The sequence below is a fragment of the Gavia stellata genome, chromosome 4 (genome assembly GCF_030936135.1).
Source record: "Gavia stellata isolate bGavSte3 chromosome 4, bGavSte3.hap2, whole genome shotgun sequence".
Classification (NCBI taxonomy): domain Eukaryota; kingdom Metazoa; phylum Chordata; class Aves; order Gaviiformes; family Gaviidae; genus Gavia; species Gavia stellata.
Window position 1 is genome coordinate 8,215,288 of NC_082597.1, and position 24,432 is coordinate 8,239,719.

At 45.9% G+C, this 24,432-nt stretch overlaps 1 protein-coding gene across 1 annotated transcript in view; it reads right to left on the reverse strand.

The window, feature by feature from the left end:
• FRMD4A (FERM domain containing 4A) overlaps positions 1-14,251 on the reverse strand; it is a 212,682-nt gene extending 198,431 nt beyond the window's left edge. The window contains exon 1 of the mRNA XM_059816143.1: positions 14,159-14,251. Within this exon, the coding sequence (XP_059672126.1) occupies positions 14,159-14,251 (93 nt within the window). The remainder of the gene's footprint in view (positions 1-14,158) is intronic.
• Between the last annotated feature and the right edge of the window lie 10,181 nt (positions 14,252-24,432).

The following is a 24,432-nucleotide window of genomic DNA, read 5'->3' on the forward strand; positions in this document are numbered from 1 at the left end:
GTAGAGAGGTCCCAGAGTGAGCCATGCTGAGCTGCTAACACCACAGAACGCAGTGCATGCACACGCTTGCACACTCATTCATGGCATCTGCACTGGGGCTGACTCACGTGGGGTGGTTTAGTTGTTTCTATTGCCAAAGCACAATTAATCTGCAGATGGGAAACTCAGGAGTCAACATAGGGGGATTACTGTACTGCAGCAGATCTTCATGCTGAGAACATCTCCCCAGCTGGGACCAGTTAGACCTTCTCAGTAGAGAATAAGAGTTGACCTCTACCCTGTTTGCTCCCGAAACGCAGACCCCTGTGGCTCGTGCTGATGGAAAATCTCCATTTGCGTTGTAGGACAGCATTGGATCCATGCCATCTACAGTGATAATGCATGCACAGTTGACAGAAGATGGTAACTTGCACTTCTGTTGCTGCTCGACTTAAAACCCTGTACAAATATCAGTTTCTATTGCCTCGCGATGCATGGAGAGATTTGTATTACTGAGCTGCTACCAGAGCTGCAGATAAGCAGGGACAAGAGGACTGAAGTGGCTGTGTGGGACAGCCAGTCACAGAGGCTGGCAGTCCTAGATTTCCCTTTCTCTGGCTGTTTTCTATAGCTACCATTACACCCACATACCCACCAGCATATCCAGACAGGGTGCTGAGTTTCAGGAGGTATAAATAGTAGCCCAGACTCCAACTGCAGAGGTGGAGAGCAGTTAATCAAAGTTCCCCACGCTCTGCCTTCCAACCTGATGATTTGCAATGTGGAATACAAACTCACTGTCCATCTTGTTTGCTCACACCTCCTGAAAAGAGGAGAAAATGGATCAAAAGCTTCTGGATCGAAGCAGAGTCAGTCACTTAATCGTCTCTATGGACAGCAGACTGAAACTGTTCAGAAGTTAAAACAAAGAGGATTTACACTCTTGATTTAGAAATTTATGACTCATTCCCATTTTGGTTGTTAGAAGTGGCTGTCATTTCCCCTGCCCCCAAAACATCCATGCCATAAAAAATAAAACCCATAAGCTCTTTGCTGTCCTTATCTTGACGCACAAAGAATTCAAATGTTCACTGTCGCTATCTGGAGCTTGACTTCCTGTTATTAAGAAGGACATCCTAGTATTTAACAACACGAGATTTTTATTTTTTTCCCCTTCTTTAAGCCAGGCAGAATGTCTAATGATTCTGGGGTTTGTTTCCTGCTTGTAATTAAGTAGGTCACAGCTGCAAAGCAAGAGAACAAGAAAATATTCAGATCACACAAAGCCAAGAACGATTAAATCATTTGCAGCTGAAGGATATGGCAGATTTCTCTTTTTTTTTAAAGAAGTCTCAAGTCTAAGGAAAACAAATATAGGAACTTTTAAGAGAATAATGAACTTGGAAGTTCTGCCCAAGCGCCACAGTAGCTCGGAAAAAAAGAGTGATCAAAACCCAGCTAATGTTGTTCACAAGTTCAATAGCTTTATGTGGTTGAAATAAACGCACTTCTTCATTGCTTAAGGCCATATATTCTATCCATGCAATTCTCTTTGAACCACATGCAAGACTGCCCTCATTTCCTCTAGGCAGTTCCCACCAGGCCCTCCGTGTCAGCCTGAAATGCCATGCTATGCCCTGTCCTGCTGGTCCCACTCAGCACACCGCCTGTGCGACTCCAGATGCAACTCAGTCACAGCACAGTCTCTATCCAGACATGAAGCTCCCATGGGGCTGAAGGTCTTTTGATCTCCACTCATGGCTCTTGGTGTTATGTTGCCCTGATTTGGCTCGCACCCCATCTCTGTTTAGGACAATGAGCTGTTCTTGGTCCCTGCATGACTGCCTTCACCCCACAGACAAGTATTGGCAGCACGTGGTCCATTGCTCTTAACGAGCCATGCACACGTGGGTTGGAGAACAACCTCTGAAGGGCCCTGACAGTAGGGGTAGGAACTGGGGCTCAGCCTCGTCACGAGCATCAATTGACAAAGTCATGCCACAACCTTGCAAAGCCAGGAAAAACTTCCTTTGTAGAGCTGAGGTGTTGGTCCGCGTGAACCAGGCACTTCAAGATGAAGTTGGTCCTGAGTGATCTCATTTGGGTTATTGCAGGATTCAGGAGGAGCGTAAATGGCTGCACATTTCCGTCATGGTGCTTTTGCCTAAGCTTTGTTATAAACACTCTTCCAAGCCATTGCTCAGCCAAAAAGAGGGGACCGAAAGCAACAATCCCACCACCCTCACCTTCCCCAAGTATGATGCCTGGGACCACTCTGCTCCATCATGAAAAGGAGATGGAACACAGTACTCAGCGATGAGAACAGCCCCATTAAACAGCTGCCTTGGTCTAAAGGGCAGCAGATATGTGGCCCAAATGCATTGTAGCTATAACAATAGGGCTCTTATTCTATGCAGTGAGAGATATGGTCTTTGGGAAGATTTATGTCTGAAGCCCACCAAAATCAACACTGTACAGGGCAGTGGTCCAGTCAGACAAGAATCACTGCCTTGGCAGGGAACACCCTCTGCGAATCTGCTTGATTTCAAAACAGGGTGTTTGGTTTTGTTAGAAGAGTGATTAAGAATAGCAAGAATGAAAGCGTATTGCTGCTTCTATAAAAATGTGATCAGGAGAGACATAAATCTCAACAATTATAAATTGGTGATGACCTCATGTTTACACAAGCTCTGACTGGAAAACTGTCACGGGAAAGAAAAGCCCACGTAGATGGTGTTCTGGACTCTGTCCCCGTCTGACCGGACGTGGTCAGTTCAGTCCAGGATAAGAGAAAGTGGACCTTTTCATGCTGGTATTTCTTGGCTTTGCAGGCTAGAATCTAGGAGGGAGAGATGGTCAGTGCCTCCCTGATGGGCAATCGTTATGAAACACAAACAACGAAGGGTTTCTCAGAGGCCGGTGCCTGGGGAATTTGAGGTCAGTCCTGCAGTCTCTCCTTGCAAAACACTGACCTCATGGGAGAGGGCCTGTGTGTGAGAGCGTGGTGGTACATATCCTGGGCTGCAGAAGATCCCTGATCTGCCTTCAGGTGATACAGGGCATCTGAATTTGTGGGTTTCCATGCTGAGTTTCTCTAAAAGGTGCCGACTTTCAGAAACGTTTTGCTCCCTTCCCTACAAGACAGGGTCCTTTCACCATGAGCCCCTTAAATAGAGGTCTCCTGGGGAAGGGAAGGTGCTGACTTCAGAGAAAACACCACTCCTGGGCTCTGTAAGAAATGTTCAGAGACCTCACAGCATCTCTTGGCCTTTGCAAGAAAGCATTCATGCTGCCTACACCCTTGTCCTGAATCTTCCAGCCTAGGGCAGATAACAGCGTTCATGGATTAGTATAAAACAAAGCTCAGGAATGAGAAGTTTTCAAAATGCTGCTGCAACCCAGAGTCTGGCAAGCACCACGCAGTCTGCTGTGACTGATTGTAAGGAAAAGGGGCTAGATCATCCGCTGGCATCAGCCTGCTTATCTTACCCCTGACACCGTCCTCCAGAAGCTGGAGGTTGGCCCCAAGGCCACTTTAACCGCCCTCCGGTGACTGATTGGATGCGATGGAATGCGCTAACATAACTGTGCTTTTAAAAATCAACGTCGTCTAGTTTTATGACTCTTCTTGGCCGGGTTCCCACTTGCTGTAACTGAAGCAAACCCTATTTCATCTGCAGGAAACTGCCACTATTGGTGCATTTGAAAGTTTACAGGAGGATACACGACTGCTGCATTACAGCAAAGTCCAGGATGGAAAAAGGAAGTTTTCCAACATTTCAGAGTGGAAATTACGAAAATTAGAAAGCCTCCTCCCAGTCCCTTGTGTGGTTTGCAAGCACGGGTTGGGTGGAGAGATGCTGGAGAGGGAGGAAGGGGGTGTGGATGTGCACTTCCTGCTAACGGGAGCCCTGAGGTTTGATCCTGCTTCAAACACACCCAGATTTGCACCGTGTCGGCAGTTCACCTTGGCTTTTACCTTGAAAGCATCCTGGCTGCCAAGTGGGAATGACAGGACTGGCTGGGTCTTGCAGAGGTCTGGAGAGGATCAATGTCTGCAGAGCCTTTGTAATATGTAAAGCCTGATGTATTATAAGGAATCATTTTAAATTGTGACCTAGGATTGCCAAGCTTCCCTCTCGCAATAGCTCATCCATCATATTAGCCTTGGCAGGTTTTCTTGGATGGTATTTTCAAAAATTGGGAACTCCGGGCTCTGGCCTCAGGCAACAGTAACAACTTTGAGCTCAGCTCTGAGGAAAGGAGAGCCTATGAAACATTTGTAAGTCACTTTCCTCGGTTTTCTGTGAAAATCTGGACCTTTAATGAGGACAAACTACCTGTGGGGTTTTAACCTTGCTCCTCCTCCTGCCTGCTGTCTGCTGATGCATTAAGGTTGATTAAAGGAAGACTGAAGGACAGAAAGTCACTTGTTGCTGCCCTCATTTAGCTTCCTAAGATGCTCCAAAGCATCATGGATAATACTACAATCCATGCAGAAAAAGCCTTGTGGTTAGAGACATACCATGGCTACTGAATATACAGCGAAAGGATTAATAAAAGCAACATGTTGGAGAGCTTATTTGGAGTACTGTGGAGGAGGAAAAGGCCGTTGGCTTTCTCCTCTCTGAAGAGTAGTAATTTCTCATGGATCACATGGATCAGGGGAGCGCACCGATCCTGTGCTCTTCCCCTGAGCATCTCACAGTGCTGTCAGCCAAATCTCAGCATCCCTTTCAGATGCAGTAAATACAGGCATTTATGCACAGAAACTGGTATGAGATATATATTGCTTTGAAAGTCAGATTGTATCTACCCTGCAATGAAAGAGAGTCAATTGGAGAAGGTGTGAATACAGGATCCAGTCCCTTTCCTATCTCCCCAGCTGCCCAGTACTCAGGTGAGGTATCCGGCATTTTACCAAGCCATCGGTCATAAAGCTACACTGTGCATTTTCAATGATCTACTTCTGGTGTCCTTACCTCAAGCCTGCAAGCATGTAAATGTGGAAGACTAACCCAGAAGACAGCCATGGCATTGTCCTTCAGGGCAGGTTCAGACATTCCCTCAGGCTCTCTGAACACGTCTCCAAAAGAAACAGCGAGCACCGTGAGCTCCCCAATACAAACTTAAAGACAAAGGCTCCTAAAATTGAACAACTGCTTCTGCAAACACTGTCTCAAGGACACGGAGAGGGGGCTGGAGCCCAGGACCCTGCTGCTTGGCACCTGCTCTACATCTGGTGGAGTCATCCATTTGGTGGACAAAAGCATGTGTTGCTGCTCTTGTGACACAAGTTTTAGCTCTTCTGGGATTTAGGCGACGATCTAGCAATCCACAGTGATAAGGAAGCAGAGCCTTCTGCCTGGCTCTGACTCCAAAGACAACATAGTCATCATGTTGTGCTACAGTTTTCCAGCCTGGTCTAGAGGAGCAGCTGACCATCCCCAGGGCTATGAGGGTGGGGCCACCAGAAGGATGGCATCTTTGACACCTCTCAGTAAAGCCAATGGTAGCCACCTAGTTTGCTGCAAAATCAATAAACTATATTGCAAGAGGCACATTTTGTTAGCATGCAGGCTTGCATGGTACTTGCAAGTCGTGACTAAAGGCACAACTACGCAGAGCCAACCCTTGCTCATCTGATCTTCCACAGAGGAAAAGCTGTGAGAAGCGTACAGTAGTTCCAGCATGAATGAGCTGGGTGGCTTTCCTGGCTGTGAAACCGATTTATATCTTCTCTAAAAGTGGGTGCAGCCCATCTGTTTTGCAGTGCATGTGCTCCCCTAGAACTCCTCTCCAAGGACAGACAATTTCTCCCACAAGTCCCACAACTATCAGAGGTGGTAATGCAGGGCTTCCCAGGATAAACCCCGGGCTGACAAAATGAAGGTTCACAGGGTCATGTGCAGAGCTAGTGAACACACAGTCATGGGGTCAGACCTCTGTTGTGAGGATGTTCACATCTGAGCTGGGCTAACCTGGATGCTCCATCTGGATCTGGTCTCCAGGAGTAAGCATGCAGTGCAGACATGGCAGTCTGTGCTTACCTCCTCTAACTGGAAAGGCTTTTGCTCCCTCTACAGTCAATGGAAGATGGATGTCAACACAGAGGGCAATTCATCCCATCCTAAATTGTCTTTGAAGATAAGAGGATGAGTTGTCACCAGAATACACACATACCTGTCTCTTCTTTGACTACTGAAGAGGCCTAAAAAGGTAGTCAAAATTATTACAGTGACATGACTAAATGTAGGCCAGCTGAAGGTACAAGTGGAATGCAGCTGACATGGGAAATACACACTTGCAAGAACATAAAACCCTGCCTTTAATCTCTCTTAGATGGGTTTCTCCAAAACACATCTCATCCCATCACTCATCTGTCAGGAGCTGGCCGGGTGGAAACTCCCTGTAGCAGAAACTTTTGGATTGAGGCCAATTTGGTTCATTCTTGCAGTGATTTCTGTTCTGAACTAAAATGGTAAAACAGTAAAATGGTACTTGTTCTGAACCTAGATCTCCAAAGAGCAGATGCTTAGTGCAGCAACATTAATTGCACGTTATCAGTCCTTAGCTATTGTTTCACATGAAGTTTACCTAATCTATGATGATGCAAAACCTGGAGAGAAAATAAATATCCATGGTCCCACCCCATCAAGACTTGGTGGCTTTTGTAGAGGGAGTGCTGGGAACTAAAATGAATTTCAACCTCAGTTAAGAAACTTGCTCACTTTTTTGAAAGCGCATGCTACCATAATTACACCTTCTAAATATATTCCAGAAGTACAGCTGGATTGTAGAGTGTGTGCGGGTGACTAAATCGCATCATTTGCAGCCCATTATCTTTTCAAAAGCTTTTCATGTGGTATCTTTGGGAAGTGGAGACTAATTGCGCTCCTTGCCTGTGCAATTTGGAGAGTTTGATACTTTGGTCCCAACAAGAAAAATTAAAGCGTAAGAATCACTCACATCCATCTGCTGGTAGAATGAAAAGTCACCGTTTCTTTGAAGCCATTAGAAATGATTGAGACAATGAGGATAATACATACTTCACCAGGAAATAAGCTAAGTCTAGACAGCAAGTTTGACCAGAAGTTTGGAAGCGTGTTTGAAATCTAAACTCAACTTTCCGAACTTCTTCAATCAGCAAAATAGAAACTGTGCGACTACCTACAGAACAGATTTCCTTTTATTGAGAACAGCCTCTTTCATGATTTCTATCAGGCTGGTTAGAATGGCCCTGGTGCTTGTGAGCTTCACTAAAGTCACTGCTGGTGTTTAACCATCCTTGTATTGGTGCCTGGTCTGGACCAAAGATGTTCCAAGAGTGAAAATGGAAAAGCTCTATGAAGGCTAAATTTGTTGCTCATCCACTGCTTTGGGGTGGGTGTATTTTTTTTCCATAAACTTACAGTAACATGATCTAAATGGATGAAAAGATTGATCAAACAGTCTCTGTATGGAAAAGCTCTTCCAGGAAACTTGCCACACCTTGTAGGGGTGGCAAGTTCTTGCCTTTTGGGCTGTAGTGCGCTGCCTTGAGGCAAACTACTCTGGTGCTAAACCATCATAACTCCTGAGCTTTGGGCTGCTGGTGGGAGTATGATCCAGGCATGGTACTAGCTACCTGAGAAAGCCCTTTGAGCAGGCTCACTAGCTGGATGACCAAAGGGTCCATGAACTACAGGAGCCTTTCCACCCCCTCCAAAAGTCTATAACTGGATTCACATGATCCTCCCCTTCCCTTCACCCTAATCCAAAACATTTGGCTCATGAGACTCCACCTGGAGTACTGTGTTCAGTTCTGGGGCTCTGAACATAAGGACGTGGACCTGTTGGAGACAGTCCAGAGGAGGGCCACAAAGATGATCAGAGGGCTGGAGCACCTCTCCTAGACAGGAGATAGACAGGCTGAGAGAGTTGGGGTTGTGCAGCCTGGAGAAGAGAAGGCTCCAGGGAGACCTTCTAGCAGCCTTCCAGTACCTGAAGGGGCCTACAAGAAAGCTGGAGAGGGACTTTTTACAAGGGCATGTAGTGATAGGACAAGGGGTAATGGCTTTAAAGTGAAAGAGGGTAGATTTGGATTAGATATAAGGAAGAAATTCTTCACCATGAGGGTGGTGAGGCACTGGAACAGGTTGCCCAGAGATGTCGTGGATGCCCCAACCCTAGAAGTGTTCAAGGCCAGGTTGGACGGGGCTTTGAGCAACCTGGTCTAGTGGGAGGTATCCCTGCCCATGGCAGAGAGGTTGGAACTAGATAATCTTTGAGGTCCCTTCCGATCCAAACCATTCTATGGTTCTATGATTCTATGATTTCTGGCTCCCAGTCTCTGTCCCCTGGCTTGCACTTGCTCTGTCCCCTGACCTACCCTTGATGTCCCAGGGTCTGGCCAACACAAAGGCAACAAATGCGAAACTGTAATGAAAAAAACTTTTCCTTTTCTGATCAAAATAAGAATCTGAAGGACTGGAAATTTCACAGCAGAGCCTCTGCTCATGAGGTCTCCAGGCCTTGAGAGCTTCCGATAATTCAATTAAACTCCAATTATTTCAAAGCTAATTTGAGCAGTACCCCAGCTTCAAACTCCGCAGAGTTCACCAGTCACTATTCATTAGCCTCTGCCGTGCTCTCACCTCTTGCACCGTTAACCTGCATCCATCTTTGGGGGATAAAGTCTGGCACAGCTCCTGATCCGTTTCACAGGAAAGTCTGTTTTGATTTGTTACACCTTTTAGAAGTGTCACAAAATATTACAACTTCCAGACACCTGAGAGGGTGCATCAAGAACTTATCTGTCTAGGTAGAGTTCAAATTAAACCAATTCCTCCAAAATACTTGTGAACAGGTCAGAAAAGACAAAGCTCAGATGAAGCAGATAAAATTGATGTTTCAGCAGCCACAAGTGATTATATCAGAGCATTATACAGGTGACAGTTTTGCTACTTAGGCTTATCCTCTTATTCTTTTTTTTTTTTTTTTTTTGGACACAATTATTTGTCTATAGGGCTGGTGAATAATTCATTGCAAATAAAGTGTGTTGCAAAATGCTGCTTTTTTTTTTCACCACTCTAAGTTTGTATATTGGTTTCATCACCTTGAGACTTCAGTAACTTCCAGAAAAAAACTAAGACAACAGGAGTTCCTTGCTTCAAGGTCTCTCTTCTCTCTTGGACAACTTCCACACTCAATTATCTACTGTTCTTTCATTATCCACTGTATCTGAGTAACTCTGCTGTCACCTCGGCAGTCTATCAGATTGGTAGGGCTGCCGTCAAGGTAAGATGCCCATCCAAAAAATGTCACTGAAGGTGCTAAGCAAAGGTCTGCAGAACCTGCATGCCAGTGTTAAGAGTTTGCAAGTAAATAGCGTGAACTGGAAAGATCAACTTCCCTTGAAGCATTCACTTAGTCGTGGTGTCAGAGTGAGTGCTCGCAGCATCACTCACAGAAGGCTTGCATGAGAGGGTTTAACAAATGAGGACCACTCCACCATGAACACCACCAGATCTGCCTTGCCCTGCACTACAGTCCTTGGCGTGAGAGGTTTCTGACCACTTTGCTCTTGAATCCATGCTGGAAAAATGATTAACAACAAGCCAAATGCTGAATTATGCTTGGTCTACTAGAAAAAGAAAATCAATAACTCAGAGTAGTAAAAGTGCTGGTAGATACAATACAGCAGCAAGACATACACAAACTTTTGGCCGGGTTTGCTTGAAGGCAACTTCCTCTCTTGCTAAAAGCAAAGGTCGCCATAAGTTGCAGAATAGCGTGGGAAAACCTGCCTCAGACTTGGCCTGCAGAGCAGAAAGACTGATTTTTTTTTCAGCCCTGGGTTCTCTCTTCTCAAGAGAAATTTATTTATAGGAGGAATGACGTTTCCTGCCGCATTCTTAACGTGCTAGCAGCTTGGGATAAGAACATGGGAGCTTTGTCTTCTGCCATCTGTTTTCTATGGCAATAAATATCCATTTACGGATTTATCTCTGCCTGGTGTGTTTTAAAGTCATGATATGAATGAGTGTTCATGGATATCCATTCAGAGAGGAAGTGTCATAGGTAAATACCAGTCCCAGCTCCACGTCGGTGTAGATTTACACTTGTGTAATGGACAGTGGAGTTCTGGCTTGGGGCTCTGGCCGCATTTTTAATCTTAGCTTATCTTCTTCACAGCCACAAGAAATAAAAAAGCAATCTGGACTAAAATCCTGCTGAGCTGCAAGCATCCACTGACACAACTGGGCACAGGGCCTTTAATTTACTGCAGCTGAGAGCTGGGACCTAAAGCTGGGGTGCAAACTGCAAGACCTAATTTAAAATGGCTTTTCCAGCCATATCTCTCCCAGCTTGATTTGTTTCTTACAGCACTTCATTTAGTCTGGAGATGGCCTTCCTTTTTACACAGCATCTGTAGTACCATCCTTTGCGCCTTGAAGGCAGAAGAGAGGGCAGACTTGTTCTTTTTTAATACAAGAAAGCTGCATGTTTTCTCTAGGCTTTCTAACTCAAAAAACAATGCCTTGTGTTTGCGGTGAGAAACATTCCCATGGCTGGAAAATAGCCAGTGAGGTCTTAAGAGAAGGAGTAAATATGTGTTCTTCTTTACCAGTGCCTTGCAACAGCAGAAAGAGGTCTCTGAATGGTGCTAGGCATTTGTTAGACATTAGCAGGACTCTATTCATCTTCCTTTCACACACATCTGCAAGCACATGGATATAATAAAGATAGCTCGCAGGCATAAACCGTCTCACATTAATAATGCAGAGGGAGAAAGGACTACATATTTAACGTGCATGTTTACTGGTGGGGGAAGGAGACCCAGAGAAGGAAGAGCTGGTGGGGATGGCTCTGTGTTGAGAAATGCTGTGTTAGGGATGGGATTCATGTTGCCTGGTTTGGAGGGGGTCCTCTTCCCACCAAGGCATCCCTGTATTCGCTGGCTAAAGGAGAGCAGGCTGAGGTTTAAGGAGGTATTAATTCAGCCAAACATGGGTGTTCAGGGGACCACCTCTGCAACTCCCTCAGAGTATTCTGACTCGGCAGTGATCCCAAAGGCAGCCCGAGGTGCTGGCCGGGACGGAGATGTCTCATAGACACCAGCTTTGACTTAGATGAACCCAACTCATGTCTCAGTCCTGACACTGGCTGCTGGTCTGCCCCAGAGCACAAAACTTAATTCTGCCTCAGCTGTTTGGTGGTCTCTGTGCCATACCTACTAATATTTAGCACTGCCTTTTTTTATTTGAACTTGTAAAAGTCTTTGCAAAGCCGTCTCTTCTATTCGGTGCATGCCACGCACTGCACAGATCTCTCACATCTCAGGCTTTACATGTGACACTTGTTCACTTGGGACTGTATTTCAGGCTCTCTCACTGCTGCAGTGGGATTTTGTGGACTCTGAGCTTAGAGACACAGCTTCTCTGTGGCCTCAGGACCCCAAGCAATCTGCTCTGCCACCTCTAGCTGGTGGGGGGTTCCAGGGAGAGAGAACATGATGCATGCTTTAACCAGGTTGACCACAACCTCATGGGCCAGGTGCCTGGTGGGGCAGCTCTGTGACGAGGTGGAGAGAATAATGGCAAGGACAGATATTTAGGACAAAAAAGAGCCAGTTGCAAAAACCATCCTACCAAATCCTCTGGCAACCCTTATAGCAAGGCTTCAGCATTTGCCTGACAAGAAGCCTAAACCACCCCAACCTTAGGTCAAGAAGTGGGAAGGAGAGAAATAAACTGTGGATGAAAATAAAACAACACCAACTCCCCTGACAGTGGCTGGTCACTTGGGCTATATGTAGAGCTGTTAAGTGTGTACGCACTGCCAAATCTCCTGCAGCGCTGGTCATTCTTATATATCCGTTCTTGCCTCCTGTATAAATACTGACCTTCTCCGACACCTTCTCCTGCAGGTATTTCCATCCTCTCTCTTGCTCCCCACCATGGGCTACCTCCTGCAAACACCTTGTGAGAGTACTGATGTTTTTTACACCTCTCCATCAGATGGACTAATGCACACAGCAAAGCACAGACTCGGGCAGCTGTTGCTCGGGTAGATCAGTGTGGATAGCATATTTGCAAAGGGGACATGTGCGTGCATGGAGGAGAGTGGTCTCCCATTTTCCACACTGTCATATGACTTGTCTCTAGGCTCGTCGGTCTCAGGTATGGTCTGCATGAAAGCATAAGCCCTTCCAGATGGGGAGGGACACGGCATGGCTAGCAGCAGCAGAGGATGGTGGCCCCGTAGCAGCTGAGAGCTTGCTCTGGATGAAAAATCATCTGCCACCTTGCAGGAAGCCGCCTTTGAAGGAGACACCAGACTTTCTGCCTCCCCACACTTGCAAGAGCAGCTGCAAAGCTGCCAGACGCCGACCCACCTCCTGTGATCTGGGTCAGCAACAGCAGTGCCTCTCTGGAGGGGGGGACCCTGGCTGATGTTACAGCAGCGCTGGGCGCTGTACAGGGCACACAAATAAAACCTGTCCCCAAGGCAGGTTAAGGCTGCAGGCAGGACTGCCCTGGGCCCCTCTCAGAACCACAAAGCCCAAATTTACCAGGAGGGACATTTCTGAATGCGCTCCAAAGCAACAAACAGCAATCAAACAATAGCAGACCAAAGCTGTGTGAATAATTGATTATCTTTGGTTTGCTTGATGGACTGGAAAGGCAAAGAAAATATGTTTCAGGTTGACACAAAGTTATTCTGCTTTCCCTTCTGCCAAATGGAGAAGGAAGAAAAACAAACAAAAAAAAGGGCTTTGTGTTTAACTGAAACAGTTTTTGACCTGCATTTAATTTTTGCGATTTTTTTCATATCCCTTAAAAAAATGAAGACATTCATGCAAATGAAATTGCACTCTGTTTGGAAGAAAAAATTGGAAAAAAAATTGGTTCAAAATGTCCAAAATCAGATTTTTTTTTCAGTGACACATGCAACAGACTCAAAGTAAACTCAAAGGTGGCTTCAGCTGCAGCAAAACTCCTTTTCAGCAAAACAGATGCCTCGAGCAAAGGTTTCCCTCAATCCTGCACAAAGCAACTCTGAGCCACTCTGGGCTTGTAAAGCTTCTACACAGGCCACCAGCCATGGACCAGTGGGTGCAGCAGCCCTTGCCCACCCCTGGGGCACCCTGCCCAAATCCCCTATGGCCAGCAGCTGCAGATCATGCCCATTCCCTTGAGCCAAACACCGTTTCAGGGGATGTCTGCAGTGACAAGCAGAGGGGGTATGCAAGGTGTCCCTGTCCCTGGGGGGCTGTGCCATCCCTGCCAGCTCTGGCAGAGGCAGCTTGACAGGCAAAGGCAGCCCGAACCGCTCGGCGTGTGCTCGGTGTGCGCTTCGCAGGTGTGCATCACTCGCTGAGCAGAGACCCGTGTCCCAGACACTGCCTCTTTGTCAGCCTGTCAGTCCTTCAAAGCGATGGGACCCTCCTGGTCCCCCTGGGTGCTGCCGCTGAGATGACGTGCTTTCAGGAAATTTATGACATAATTACGGCTTCCCCGGGACCCCCTGTTACGCCTGCTCCCGCAAGTAAGCAACAGCGTCACCTTGGCAAGCCAGGGACTGCCAGCCCCGCAGTGTCACGTTGGCTGGCACCGACCAAAGCAACACCTCGTGCGCTTTATAGCCCATATTGCTCTGTGCAACCACTGCTCGCTATACATCTCTGCTGGGACAGACACTAGTGGGCATCTGCATCTATATGTTCATTTACACAGAGCCCTTCCACATGACCCTGAGCCTTCCACTGGCATTCATTATTTGACATTATTATTTACTCGCCACTGCTACAGGTCAGTGCTACTGTATGCCATCACATTGTCTCAACAAGTATTGATTATTAGAAATGATCCTTTTTAGAAATTATTACTTCCAAGTATTATCACAGAGCCTTTAACTAGTTTTAATTGCTGCATGTTATCTTATTGTTCCTGCTGGCACTGATTACTACCCCAGGTTATCACACAGCCTCTGAGTAGTGCTAATTCCCATTCATCACCATTCAGGTCCCGTCAATAGTGGTTTCTACACACCATGGCATACACCAATAGTAATTTCTACACACCATGACACAACCCCAACTAGTTCTCACTACTAACAAGGCAGACAACTGCTGTCAAATGGTACCCTCCTCATCCTCTGGGCATGCATTCAGGACAAAGAAATCATGGCTTACCCTTTCCACACTGCGTCTCCTCAGTGATCCGTATGGTATTTTGAATAAAAGTCTTCGGGTCCTACCCGGAGTCACAGCTGTCTGTACTACCATAGTGCAGAGCTAACTCGCGCGTGTGTGCGTGTGTGTGTGAGAGTTCACAGCACACACAGGCTTCCTCTGAAATAACTTACAGTCTCATCTAGATTTCCCAACTATCAAATAGCTGAGTGGGTTTTCACATCAGACCATATGAGTCAAGATGTGGCTTGTTTGAAAGAAGGAGGGGGGGAAAGGAAAAAAAAAAAAAAGGAAAGCCCAAGCCTTGTAACCTTAACAACATGCTTCAAGCAGCGTATCTTTAGCTTCCTTCTGTTTCTCGGTGTAGTTTGCTCAGCAGGATTGCTGTGCCACAGAGGTGGAAGAATTAAGCTTCTGGGGAGAATGTTCCAAAAACGTCAAGCTCGCTTCTTGTTGCTACAGATGGTAACCAGGTCAGTTGTCTAATCAAAGCTCTATCAGAGTTATTATACATATTGCCATGTGACTGCAGACCCCTCTGGTTTGCTGTACAGTAGATCACATGTTCACCTTAAAAAGAATATCTGGTGTATCACCATCTGGTGCCGAGATTAATGTTAAATCCTATGTTCAGATATTCCTCCCTCCTAGACGTTGGAAAGTACATACCCAGAGCACAGGGCTCGAACAAATCCTCTGGGCTGCTCAGCTAAACACAAGCACTCTCCAGTTCAGGCTACGGGGTGTGTTGTGTATGGTGTAGTGCAGCGCATGCATAAGTACAAAGAACAGACATTACCACTCACATTCACATCTGTACACACATGTATCAGTGAAAACCTGCTCGGTGATGCCTACAGCTTCTATGTGTACTTAGAAAAATTATTATATTAGAGCTGCCTATAACTGTGAAGTGTTGTCTTCACAAAGTCAGTCTCAATGTCTACTTTTTTTTCTCTTATAAAACCACATTAGAGACTAGTAGACAATGATATTTCCTTTCTCTGGAAGAAAAGTTTGAAACTATATTTACACTTTAAATTGTACACAAGTGTTTTGGAAATGGGAAAGATTCTTTCCCTTCCCGCAGACTTTCTGCAACACCAGGAGTTGTCCCAAAGCAGCCAGGTACGGTCCTGTGTTTTTGTAGAAATGTGTTTTCGATGCTGTGCTCATTTCCATGCTCAGTTACAGGTACTGCTCCAGATGCAGTTTAGAATTAATGTGTGCAAAGTGGGAGCTTCTCAATCCACCAACTCCGTAGTGATATTCTGAATTTGCTTAGTGAAACGGAAAAGATGTTGGCCCACACTCTTTTCCTTGGAGCAGTCTAGCTGGGAGAGCAAAATCTGCTGAGCTGTGGAGCCAATCCCTTCCTCCATGTATTGTTCTCATTTTAATGCAAAACTAAAAATACTTTGTTTTGATCGAAGTCCAAAAGCCAGGATGAAGGTGTTAGGGACATGACATTAAAGCAACTGTTTAAAATAAAGAAGAGAAACTCTGTATCTGCTCAGCATATGCACATGCATTAAAACCAGTCAAAGAAAAAAGCCAGCAGCTTGATGTGGGAAACTCTAAATATTAAAACAATCGGCCTTTGTTCATAAGTAGTTCCATATGTCTCTTGCCAAAGAGAGTGAGACAGGAAAAGATGGAAATATCTTAAGCATGACTGACTTATATAGGTGCTTTATGTGGAATAGGTGCAGAGTTAGGGTCTTTGCTTCTTACAGGGTTTTTTAATGATTGTTAATGCCCCCCTGCTATCTCACAGGATGCCTACCTGTTTATTTAAGCAGGAGGTGGCTGGCATTTCCCAGCTGCCCACTGGGAACCCTTGCCTGCATCAGCAGAGCCACGGGGGATCTACCGGTGGAGGAAGAGGGCAAAGGCAACTGCGATCTGCTTTACTGGGAGCTTTCCCCAAACAAAAGCTGAGTCACCCCTGAGTCAGGCCCTCCTACGAAAGCAGAGTAGAAAAGATCCCCCTGCTTACCAGATCTGAAGCCCTGGGGAGGGGCGGTTCCTGCTCATGCCAGGCCCCCTCCCCAGAAGCTCTCATATTCCTGCAAGAAAGGTCCCCTTCAGGTCCAACTCTTAGGAAGACCAGCCTTGTAGACAGAACTTTATCCACTAGAGGGGACAAAGAGCCGTAACGTACATCTCCACCAGTGTCTACAAGCAACCAAGCTCTGGGACCAGAGGCAGACAGTCTAGTGGTACCAGCATGAAGCACCACATAGACTCATTTTCTCCACAGGGCAAAGGAGAGCTTTTGTTAGTTCATTCAGTCATTTCCATGAACCACAAGTTCTTTGTGTAGGTTTTTAGGTCTTGCAAATGAAATGCAAATCTGTGTATTGCTTAAGGCAGCTGAATAATAATACAGATATTCTTCTTCGCAGGAAACCTCTTGCACATGTGAAAAGTAGAAGAAATCCATCCATTTGCATGGTATTGGAACCAGTTCCAACAAGATCCCTGCATATCCCAATGGGCCTCACTCCTCCCTCCCTCCCTCACTGTGCTGCACCCCAGGCACAGCTCTATGGGTATCCTCCACAGAAACCACATAAAACTGGAGACCTGGACCCACTATGATGATTTCTCTTTCTTCTTTCTCATTCCTCATTTCCCAGTTGGTATGAACCTGGAGACGGAAAGCCAAACCAGAATCATCAGGACTGTGGAAACCATCCGGAAGGATGAGATGTTGGCTTTTTATTTTTCAAGTTGTTCAAGGTACATTGGTAGGCAAGTGTATAGGGTAGTCTATTAGGATTAGTTTGATAGATTGCCTATAAGATAGGTAATGTAAAACATGCTTTCATGATGGTCTTTCTAGCTGTTCCCAGAGAGGGAGTTTAGGTGTTTGTGGCAGATATAGGCATGTACAAGGGCACTTCAGCCCATCAAATTCTGAATTTCTCTCTGGAGAGCCCCTTCTCTCTTGCAGTTGACTGCAGAGGCAGATTAAGATGACCAGACTCATCACTGAGGCTTCATTCAACTGTATTGTCTGTAGAGACAATCTCTGACTGAACAGCACAGTAGGAAATAAAAGCCAAACTATTGTAAGGGAATGTCCTGGCCTTGCCACCGCAGACCCTCAAAAGAGACATGCCGTATTTACTAACCACTGAAAGATGAAACTCTTTAAAGCAGTGGATGCTTTTCAGTACTAATTGCAGGCTGCCAGGAACAGCAGTTTGTAGTAACAATGCATCAGAGGAAAGTATGTTCCAATAGATTGCTATTTAGACTAGATATTATTTTTTTGGTCTTTAATGCAAAGGATAGAGGAATAATTTACTGCTGCAAAGCGTGTCTTATATTTGCAATGGAGGAGTCAAGTTTCAAGTCAGTGTATGCCCAGTGGAGATCAGTGAATGGAAACCAGTGACAGCAGTGGCACAGACTGAAATGCAGTATGCGGTATCTATCAATAAGATACTGTTTTGTAAAACTGAAAAGTCCATCAGTACAGAAAAACCCCATTAAGTTCTGTACTCCATGAAGACATGAGTATGGCAACAGAATAAGAGGAGAATGGGGATAACTTGTAGCTCCTGACAGTATTTTCCATCCTGGATGATATCTATGGTCTCTATCAACAGCAAAGCCAAATTCTTCCCTGGAGTCCTGATAGGGAAACTACTTGTACTTGAGCTGTTCAGCAGCTCCTATTAATCTTGGTGGAATTTCTTACTTCCCACTGTAAGAAATCCTCCCTAGCTGATTTCTTGAGGCATGGCAAAGCAATAGGAAGACAAGGAGAACAGGGTGATGCTTTGGGGTTGCAGTCCCTACAGTGACTTAGCTTATGTTTTATTGCACCCAGAATCAGACTGTAAAGGAAACTGCCTCATTGGGAGAGAAAGATAAGCACAGGTTGTCATTGCAAATCCAGCTTGCCTTAAAGTTAAAAAACCCCCACAATTTTCCAGTCTTACACGCTGTTTTACAGAGAAACTTTACGATCACTCTAGCCTGGGGAGGGATGTGGGAAAACACACCGGGTGGAGCTTCATTCCTGTACGAGTCTTTTCATCAGAGCTGGCAATAACCCAGCAGCCTGCTAGGGTGAGAAAGGACGTTCGCGGTCCCCAGCCACGGAAAGCCCGAGGGCTTCCCCTGTGTGCGGCAAGGCTGTGTCACATCTGGGGGCCACGCAGACCGTCACACGTCCCTGTCTCCTCTGGGCAAGCAGCTCTGCTGTTGCTCCTGCTTCAGCATATGTGAGTGCCTTTGCTGGGTGCAGCAATCCAGGCTGAATATGAAGGTCAACCCCATACTTGAACAGAGATTCTTGCTTTTTTTTACTCTGTTTTGGTGCTCTGGGTTATACAGTGATCAGGACAATGTTGGACTGCGTGTGCAGCATGTCCATCACTTGTACCAACAGAGATGACTGGGAATTTAGGCTCCTGTGACAGCTTTGCATTCTACTACGGTAAGGTTGTTTAACTATCTGCAGTTCTTAGATATGTTAGTAGGTCTAATTAGTATGAACCTAAACCAAAACCAAGAACCAAGCAGTTCTGGATGCAGAGAAGTTCATATCTGATGCACATTACTGTAGGTTAACCCAGAATGTAATGTTAGAGGTTCCTAAATTTCCTCATTCATTGTTATTCCAGGAAAAATATCCACATGGCCACTCATCTGTTGCTTTTTGTACCTCAGCCTTGGGTGTCACGAGGAATGGCTGGCAGATCAGAGTGTGAAACCCAGGATGTCACCTGCTGAGCCTGCACCTAGCCAAGTGCTTAGACCCATCAGTTGGTGTGTCCACCAAGCCAGCAAGTTCTTGGCACAGACTCTAGTGAAAGTCATGGCACAGATGTAGACACCCCAGAAGATGTTTTCAGGAAAGGGGACAGAGCAACCTGCACCCTTCCTTTTCCCCTACTGCCAGCAAGCAGATTCTCCAGGAGCAGCCTCCATCCCACCTCTAGTTCTCCGCCACACCTGCTGTCCCGTGTATGGTCCTTGCTGAGGAAAGCAGTCCCAGCCTTCGTGCATCCAGGCGGATGGGATCCTGGAAAACCCTGGCCAGAAGAACAGCAGCAGCTAGGGAGTGGGGCCTCTGCTAGATGGAAGGACATTTCCCTTGTGTTTTAGTGTGCCGGTAGGTCGGCTCTTTTCCCACATAACTCAGAGAGACAGTAATTAATTAGGAGGGAACTTGCCTGACCCCATTGCCCTGGAGACACGCCCCTGTAAACATCACGAAGGGATTGCAGGGGCCACCTTTGACTTCCAGGGCTTATATAAACAAAAGGGGAGGTATTTGGCAACAACACCACATTCCCACATTGCGGATGTGTAGCAGAGGCTGGATGTGATGCATGGAATAGCAGTCGTGCACTCAGCTGGGGCATGACTGTGTAATATTTCTATCAGGGATCTAAAGACTTTGCAAATCCTGGTGACTGCAAGGAACATGCAAATACTTGGTGCATCTCAGTATCAAGTCTTAAAATTTGAGTGGGCTATTCCTGTGTAGTTCTTAGCGCTGCTCATTTGCTTCATTTCCTGAAGAAACAGGAGTTTGCTTAGCGCGGCATGGAAGGTACTTAGCCTTTAGCTAGATTTAAACCTTAAACAGGGTATGTGACATAAGGACTATGTCAAACTCTGTGAAAATAGATGCTTCTTTGTTCTGTGTAATTTTCTCTCTTTTAAAACTTCATTCTTGTTACACTGCTTTGATTAATCTTAATATATTGTGGGAAAGCATATGTCTCTATGTGAGGGAAGGAGAGAGAGTTATGTTGCCCCAAGAGAAAGCCACATGGAGAGCAGAGAGGCCAACATGTCCCTAAAGAAAGGAGGGAAGTTGAAGACTACTGAGGGACTTTAGGAGGGTTTTTTTAAGCCTTGCCAGACCTGGTAACAGCCTCTTAGGCAAATTTTGTTTTGTAGTTGGGTCTCACAGGCATGGAATAATGATGTCTTTTCTCTGAGTGAGGAGAAAACTGTGTTTGCACAAAGCTGAAAGAGGAACTGCTAACACTGGCAAAATACAAAGCTAATTTGGCTATGTTCTTTGTAGATTTATATGGACAGATGAAGAAATGTGAAAAATTTGTCTGACTCTCTGGATCTTCAGCCTTGGAGTCTCTCCCTGTAATTCCTATCAGTTTATATTTTATTGTTTCAGCTCTCCTGTGTCTGCCAAGCTGTAACAACACCCCACCTCAGTTGTAGGAGACATCTGGAGTGGCATTTACCAATCCTAACTTTGATTGCTTTCATCTGAGCTTGTCATCTGGAGTCCTTTTGTCATCAGTGAAGAGAAATGGGCACTAGAGATACCAGACCTGCTTCAGCTGCCTACTTTACTGGGGGGTCAGTGTCTCCCCAGTGATTATAAAATCAGCTTGATAACTGGCCACTCTTGGTCTACCTCTCCAGCTATCAGAAGTTCTGCTGTGTCCCTTGGTAGCTGTATTTAATTACCTTGCCTTTGCTAACATCCCTGTTGGCATTTGTACTCCCAGCTCTTCATTCTCACCCTCTTCTTTTTGTGCGTTGTTTTGTGTGGGCGAGCAAGCTTAGACTGCTCCACAAAGCTCTTCTGTTCCACAGAGGCTTTCTGAGGGTCAACAGCACAACCTGCCTCTCATGGGAGGGAGGTTAGGAGTTATCTGCGGTTGACAGCACTGTGCACTGGGCTGCAGCACAACACTATGGCTTTTCTTCTGTTCCAGGACTCTTCATGGCAGCTGTGCCTAGTAACTTGGGTCCCTGGGCTGGGTTCAAAAAATGACTCAACAAATTCATGAAAGAACATCTACTGTGGGCTGCTAAATTCAAAGACACCACTTCTGGGTCAGGAAACCCCCAAGTGCAAACAACTGGTGGCTAGAAGATGACTGTGGAGACTGTGACCATGTACTTGCCTTGTTCTTACATTTGTCTGTAGGCACCTGATGTTTATTGCTGCCCGAGACACGATGTTGGACTAGATCATTCATTGGAAAGACCTGGCAGGATCATTTTTATGTTGTTATTTTCAGAAGTGTCTAAACAAAACCTGACGAACAGCTACCTAATTGGATCTCTTTAATGTAACAATCATGCTGAGCAACCTCAGCTTTTACTGCAGGTCAAGGGGCCAGATTCTGCTCCTACCTACCACACTGGCAAAACTCAAGCTGACTCCAGCAGTGCAAGATGAGGCTTTAAATCTCCTGCAAGCCAGATGCTGAAGATAAACCAGAAGATGTTGCTGTTGCCAGAGAGAAACACATTAGGAGCTGCTTCAAAGAACTGATTTCTCCGATAAATAAACACATGGAAATAGCCATTATATTGCAGAGGGTGAGGTTAGCACCCACGCTTTTGCATTATGCATGATTTGCGACTGCTCCAAGTACGAACTTGCTGCTTGCTCTTCAATTAGCAAGTCCTGGCAGCCTGGCAAAGCCACACAATTTATTGCCGCTATAGAGGTTAATGGATCGCTTTACACGTTGATAATGTCTTATTATTGCAATGGTTATTAAGAAAAATGTAACACAGACACCAGGAGTCGATACTAACTGCAAGAATGTTTGTTTGATTACAGCAGAGATGGAGACTGCTGTGTGCAGGGTTCACTGTGCAAATGGTTGAAGCAAGGTTGCCACAACCATCTTTCTGCACCCCTCCTCTCTCCAATTGTCCTCAGTACCAGCTATGAGAATGGTTACCATTTACCAGTGTTGATGGCATGAGAAAATACGAAGGTTAATGGTGTAATTGCCTCAAGAATGAACAAAGAATAACACCCATCTATGCCAGAGCGTGCTAGGACTAGATGCAAAGGCACACTTAATTCTTGGCGCTGGACATCTGTGTCCCAGGCATTGACGGTTGGATTATTCTGCAGTTGTGGTGCAGCATTATGCTCTGGAGGGAAAAAATCATCAAACTGTGATTCTGAAAGTTGGATTTCTACTCCTTTTTAAGCAGGACAGAGGAGGGTGCTGCTTCAATTTTTTCATATCCCTCTGTCTCAGTTTCCTTATCTGTATAATGATGAGGAGAAGAGCTGGCACTTATCACAGCCGCTTTTGTTGCTACTTCTCTATTATTAATAAAGAGCTGGGTCGCTTAAATGCCCCTCTCTTGGCAGCTTGGTTTTAAGAGCTGGAATATGTGGGCATTGGTAGTGACCACTCCAGATCCTTACTGGGATGTGGTGGCCTTGTCCATCTCATGGTGCCATCCCCATTGCTAAAGTCTGCCAGGGAGCCCTGCCTCCTCTTGGCACCCTCTGGCCAAGGGACCTGACCCTCATTTTGGACCCTTCAGTGTTAGAGTTTGATTTCTTCTCCTTCAAATATCCAGCTTTAGGTCTGGCTGGATACTGGAGTTTGACTCAGATCTTAATTCCTGTTCATCACTAGCTGGCAGAAGAATGAGCCAGAATACTTGCAGCATCCCAGGTAATTTCCTCTGACTTCCTCTGACTAAGTTATGGTATTAGAGACAGAGATTTCGTTTCATATCCTTGCTATTTTGGTGTTAACTCTGACAGGACTTGACAACATGGGGAAGGAGAAGAGCAGCTGTTTCTCAGGCTGGAGCATAGCAAATCCTGACTGCTACGTCCACGCAGGGCAAAGCAACCACAGCCCCTCTCCATGCCAGGAAGCCCTCATGAATGTAACTTTCATCAGAGAGTCTCCTAGGTATATACACACAGGTATTTTTATATATATATCTATATATAAAAAACATATATTTTTATATATATATACACATATATGCATACATATATATTTATCAGTGTAGTGTGGTGGGAGGAAGGCTGAGGAGCCAGCTGTGGAAATACATGTCTGCAGGAATGTAGATGGAGCTCTGGAGTGTACTGCGGATTTGACAGGCTTGGTTGTGTTTGGATGGTGTCTAAGACCCCATGAACCATTGGAGATAAATTGCCTATTGTTTCCCAGGTTGTATTTGAAGTGGTTCAGGGATACAGTGTTCCTGGTTTAAGGACTTCATCTAAGGCTCTCTTTCTCTCCTGGGATATCCACTACAGCTCCATCACGCCTGCCTGCAGAAATCAGTCTCCTTTTTGAGGCCAGCTGGTGCTTGACTACTTCAGGCTCACTTTTCCACCAGGATTATTATCCCTTTGCCTGTTTGCCCGAGAGTCTGTTTCTTCCAGGTCTAAAGCCACATCCATGATGCAGGGAAAAGCATCCCTCAGCGGGGTGGGCTCCACAGCCCACCTCACTCCCGAACCCTCCCAGACATCCCATGCAAAGTGCCCCAGGCATGCTGGGCATGGTGTATCATGGAGGCTGTATCTAGCTGTGCCTAAGGTGAGGCTTGGAAGTCAGCAAGGTTGGACCTGAGGTGTACCTCAAAGGTCTCCTTTCACAGACTGCGCAAGACTAATTAGCGTGTCCAGAGACAAGGAGGGTTTGGCTCAGGGATATCTTTTGCAAGCAGTAAAACAAGGACTCAGAGCCTGTATTTCTTACCCAGACTCCCTTTTCTCCTGAGCACACCCGAGAAACCTGCTGAGCTTGTCTCTGCACTGCTTCCCTACTTCGGCCCCTGTCTCCCTGTCCGGGTTTCTCCAGGCAGCCAAGTCCCAGCTCATCAAGCAGCTTGGTGGCAGCCCGCCGGTGCTGACAGCTAATTATGAAATGTCATGTCAGAGGCTTCCCTTTTATCTCACCTCATAGAGCCCAGCAAAGCTCTCCAACACCCCTTGGTAACAGGGGAAAGGAAGTGTCAGTGCAGCAACAGCTGCTTTTCTGATAGCGGGATGACAACGTGGCAAATACACTATGTCCTGGAAGAAAGTGGCAGCTCATGCCATGTGGATGCAAATCCCATCTCCGCAAAAAATAAAACAACAACAACAAAATTAAAAAGTGTTCCTGTGTAATATTAGCTTTCCAGAGGAAGTGTTAAATATATCTGCTGCCAAGGCTTGCCATCCTCCCTGTGAAACTCTGCTGAACTCACTCCAGGTGAGCTCCTGCAGGGCAGCTAAGCTAAAAACCTTGTCCAGAGAAAAACTGGACCAATCCTATAGTCTTTCTTCAGTCTGTATTCCTGCAGAAGCCAAATTACAATAACAGGGTTAGTTTGAGCTGAGCTAGGACTTAGTTTTCTTTAGAAACTGCTGGTTACTTCTCATTTGCTCTCTACTATAACCTTTCTCTCTACACTATGATAAAATGGGTTTGCTAGCTTGCTACAAGCTGTTCAAGTGGGCTTTGTCAGGGTCCACTGATCTGGGAATGGGTTACTGCCCC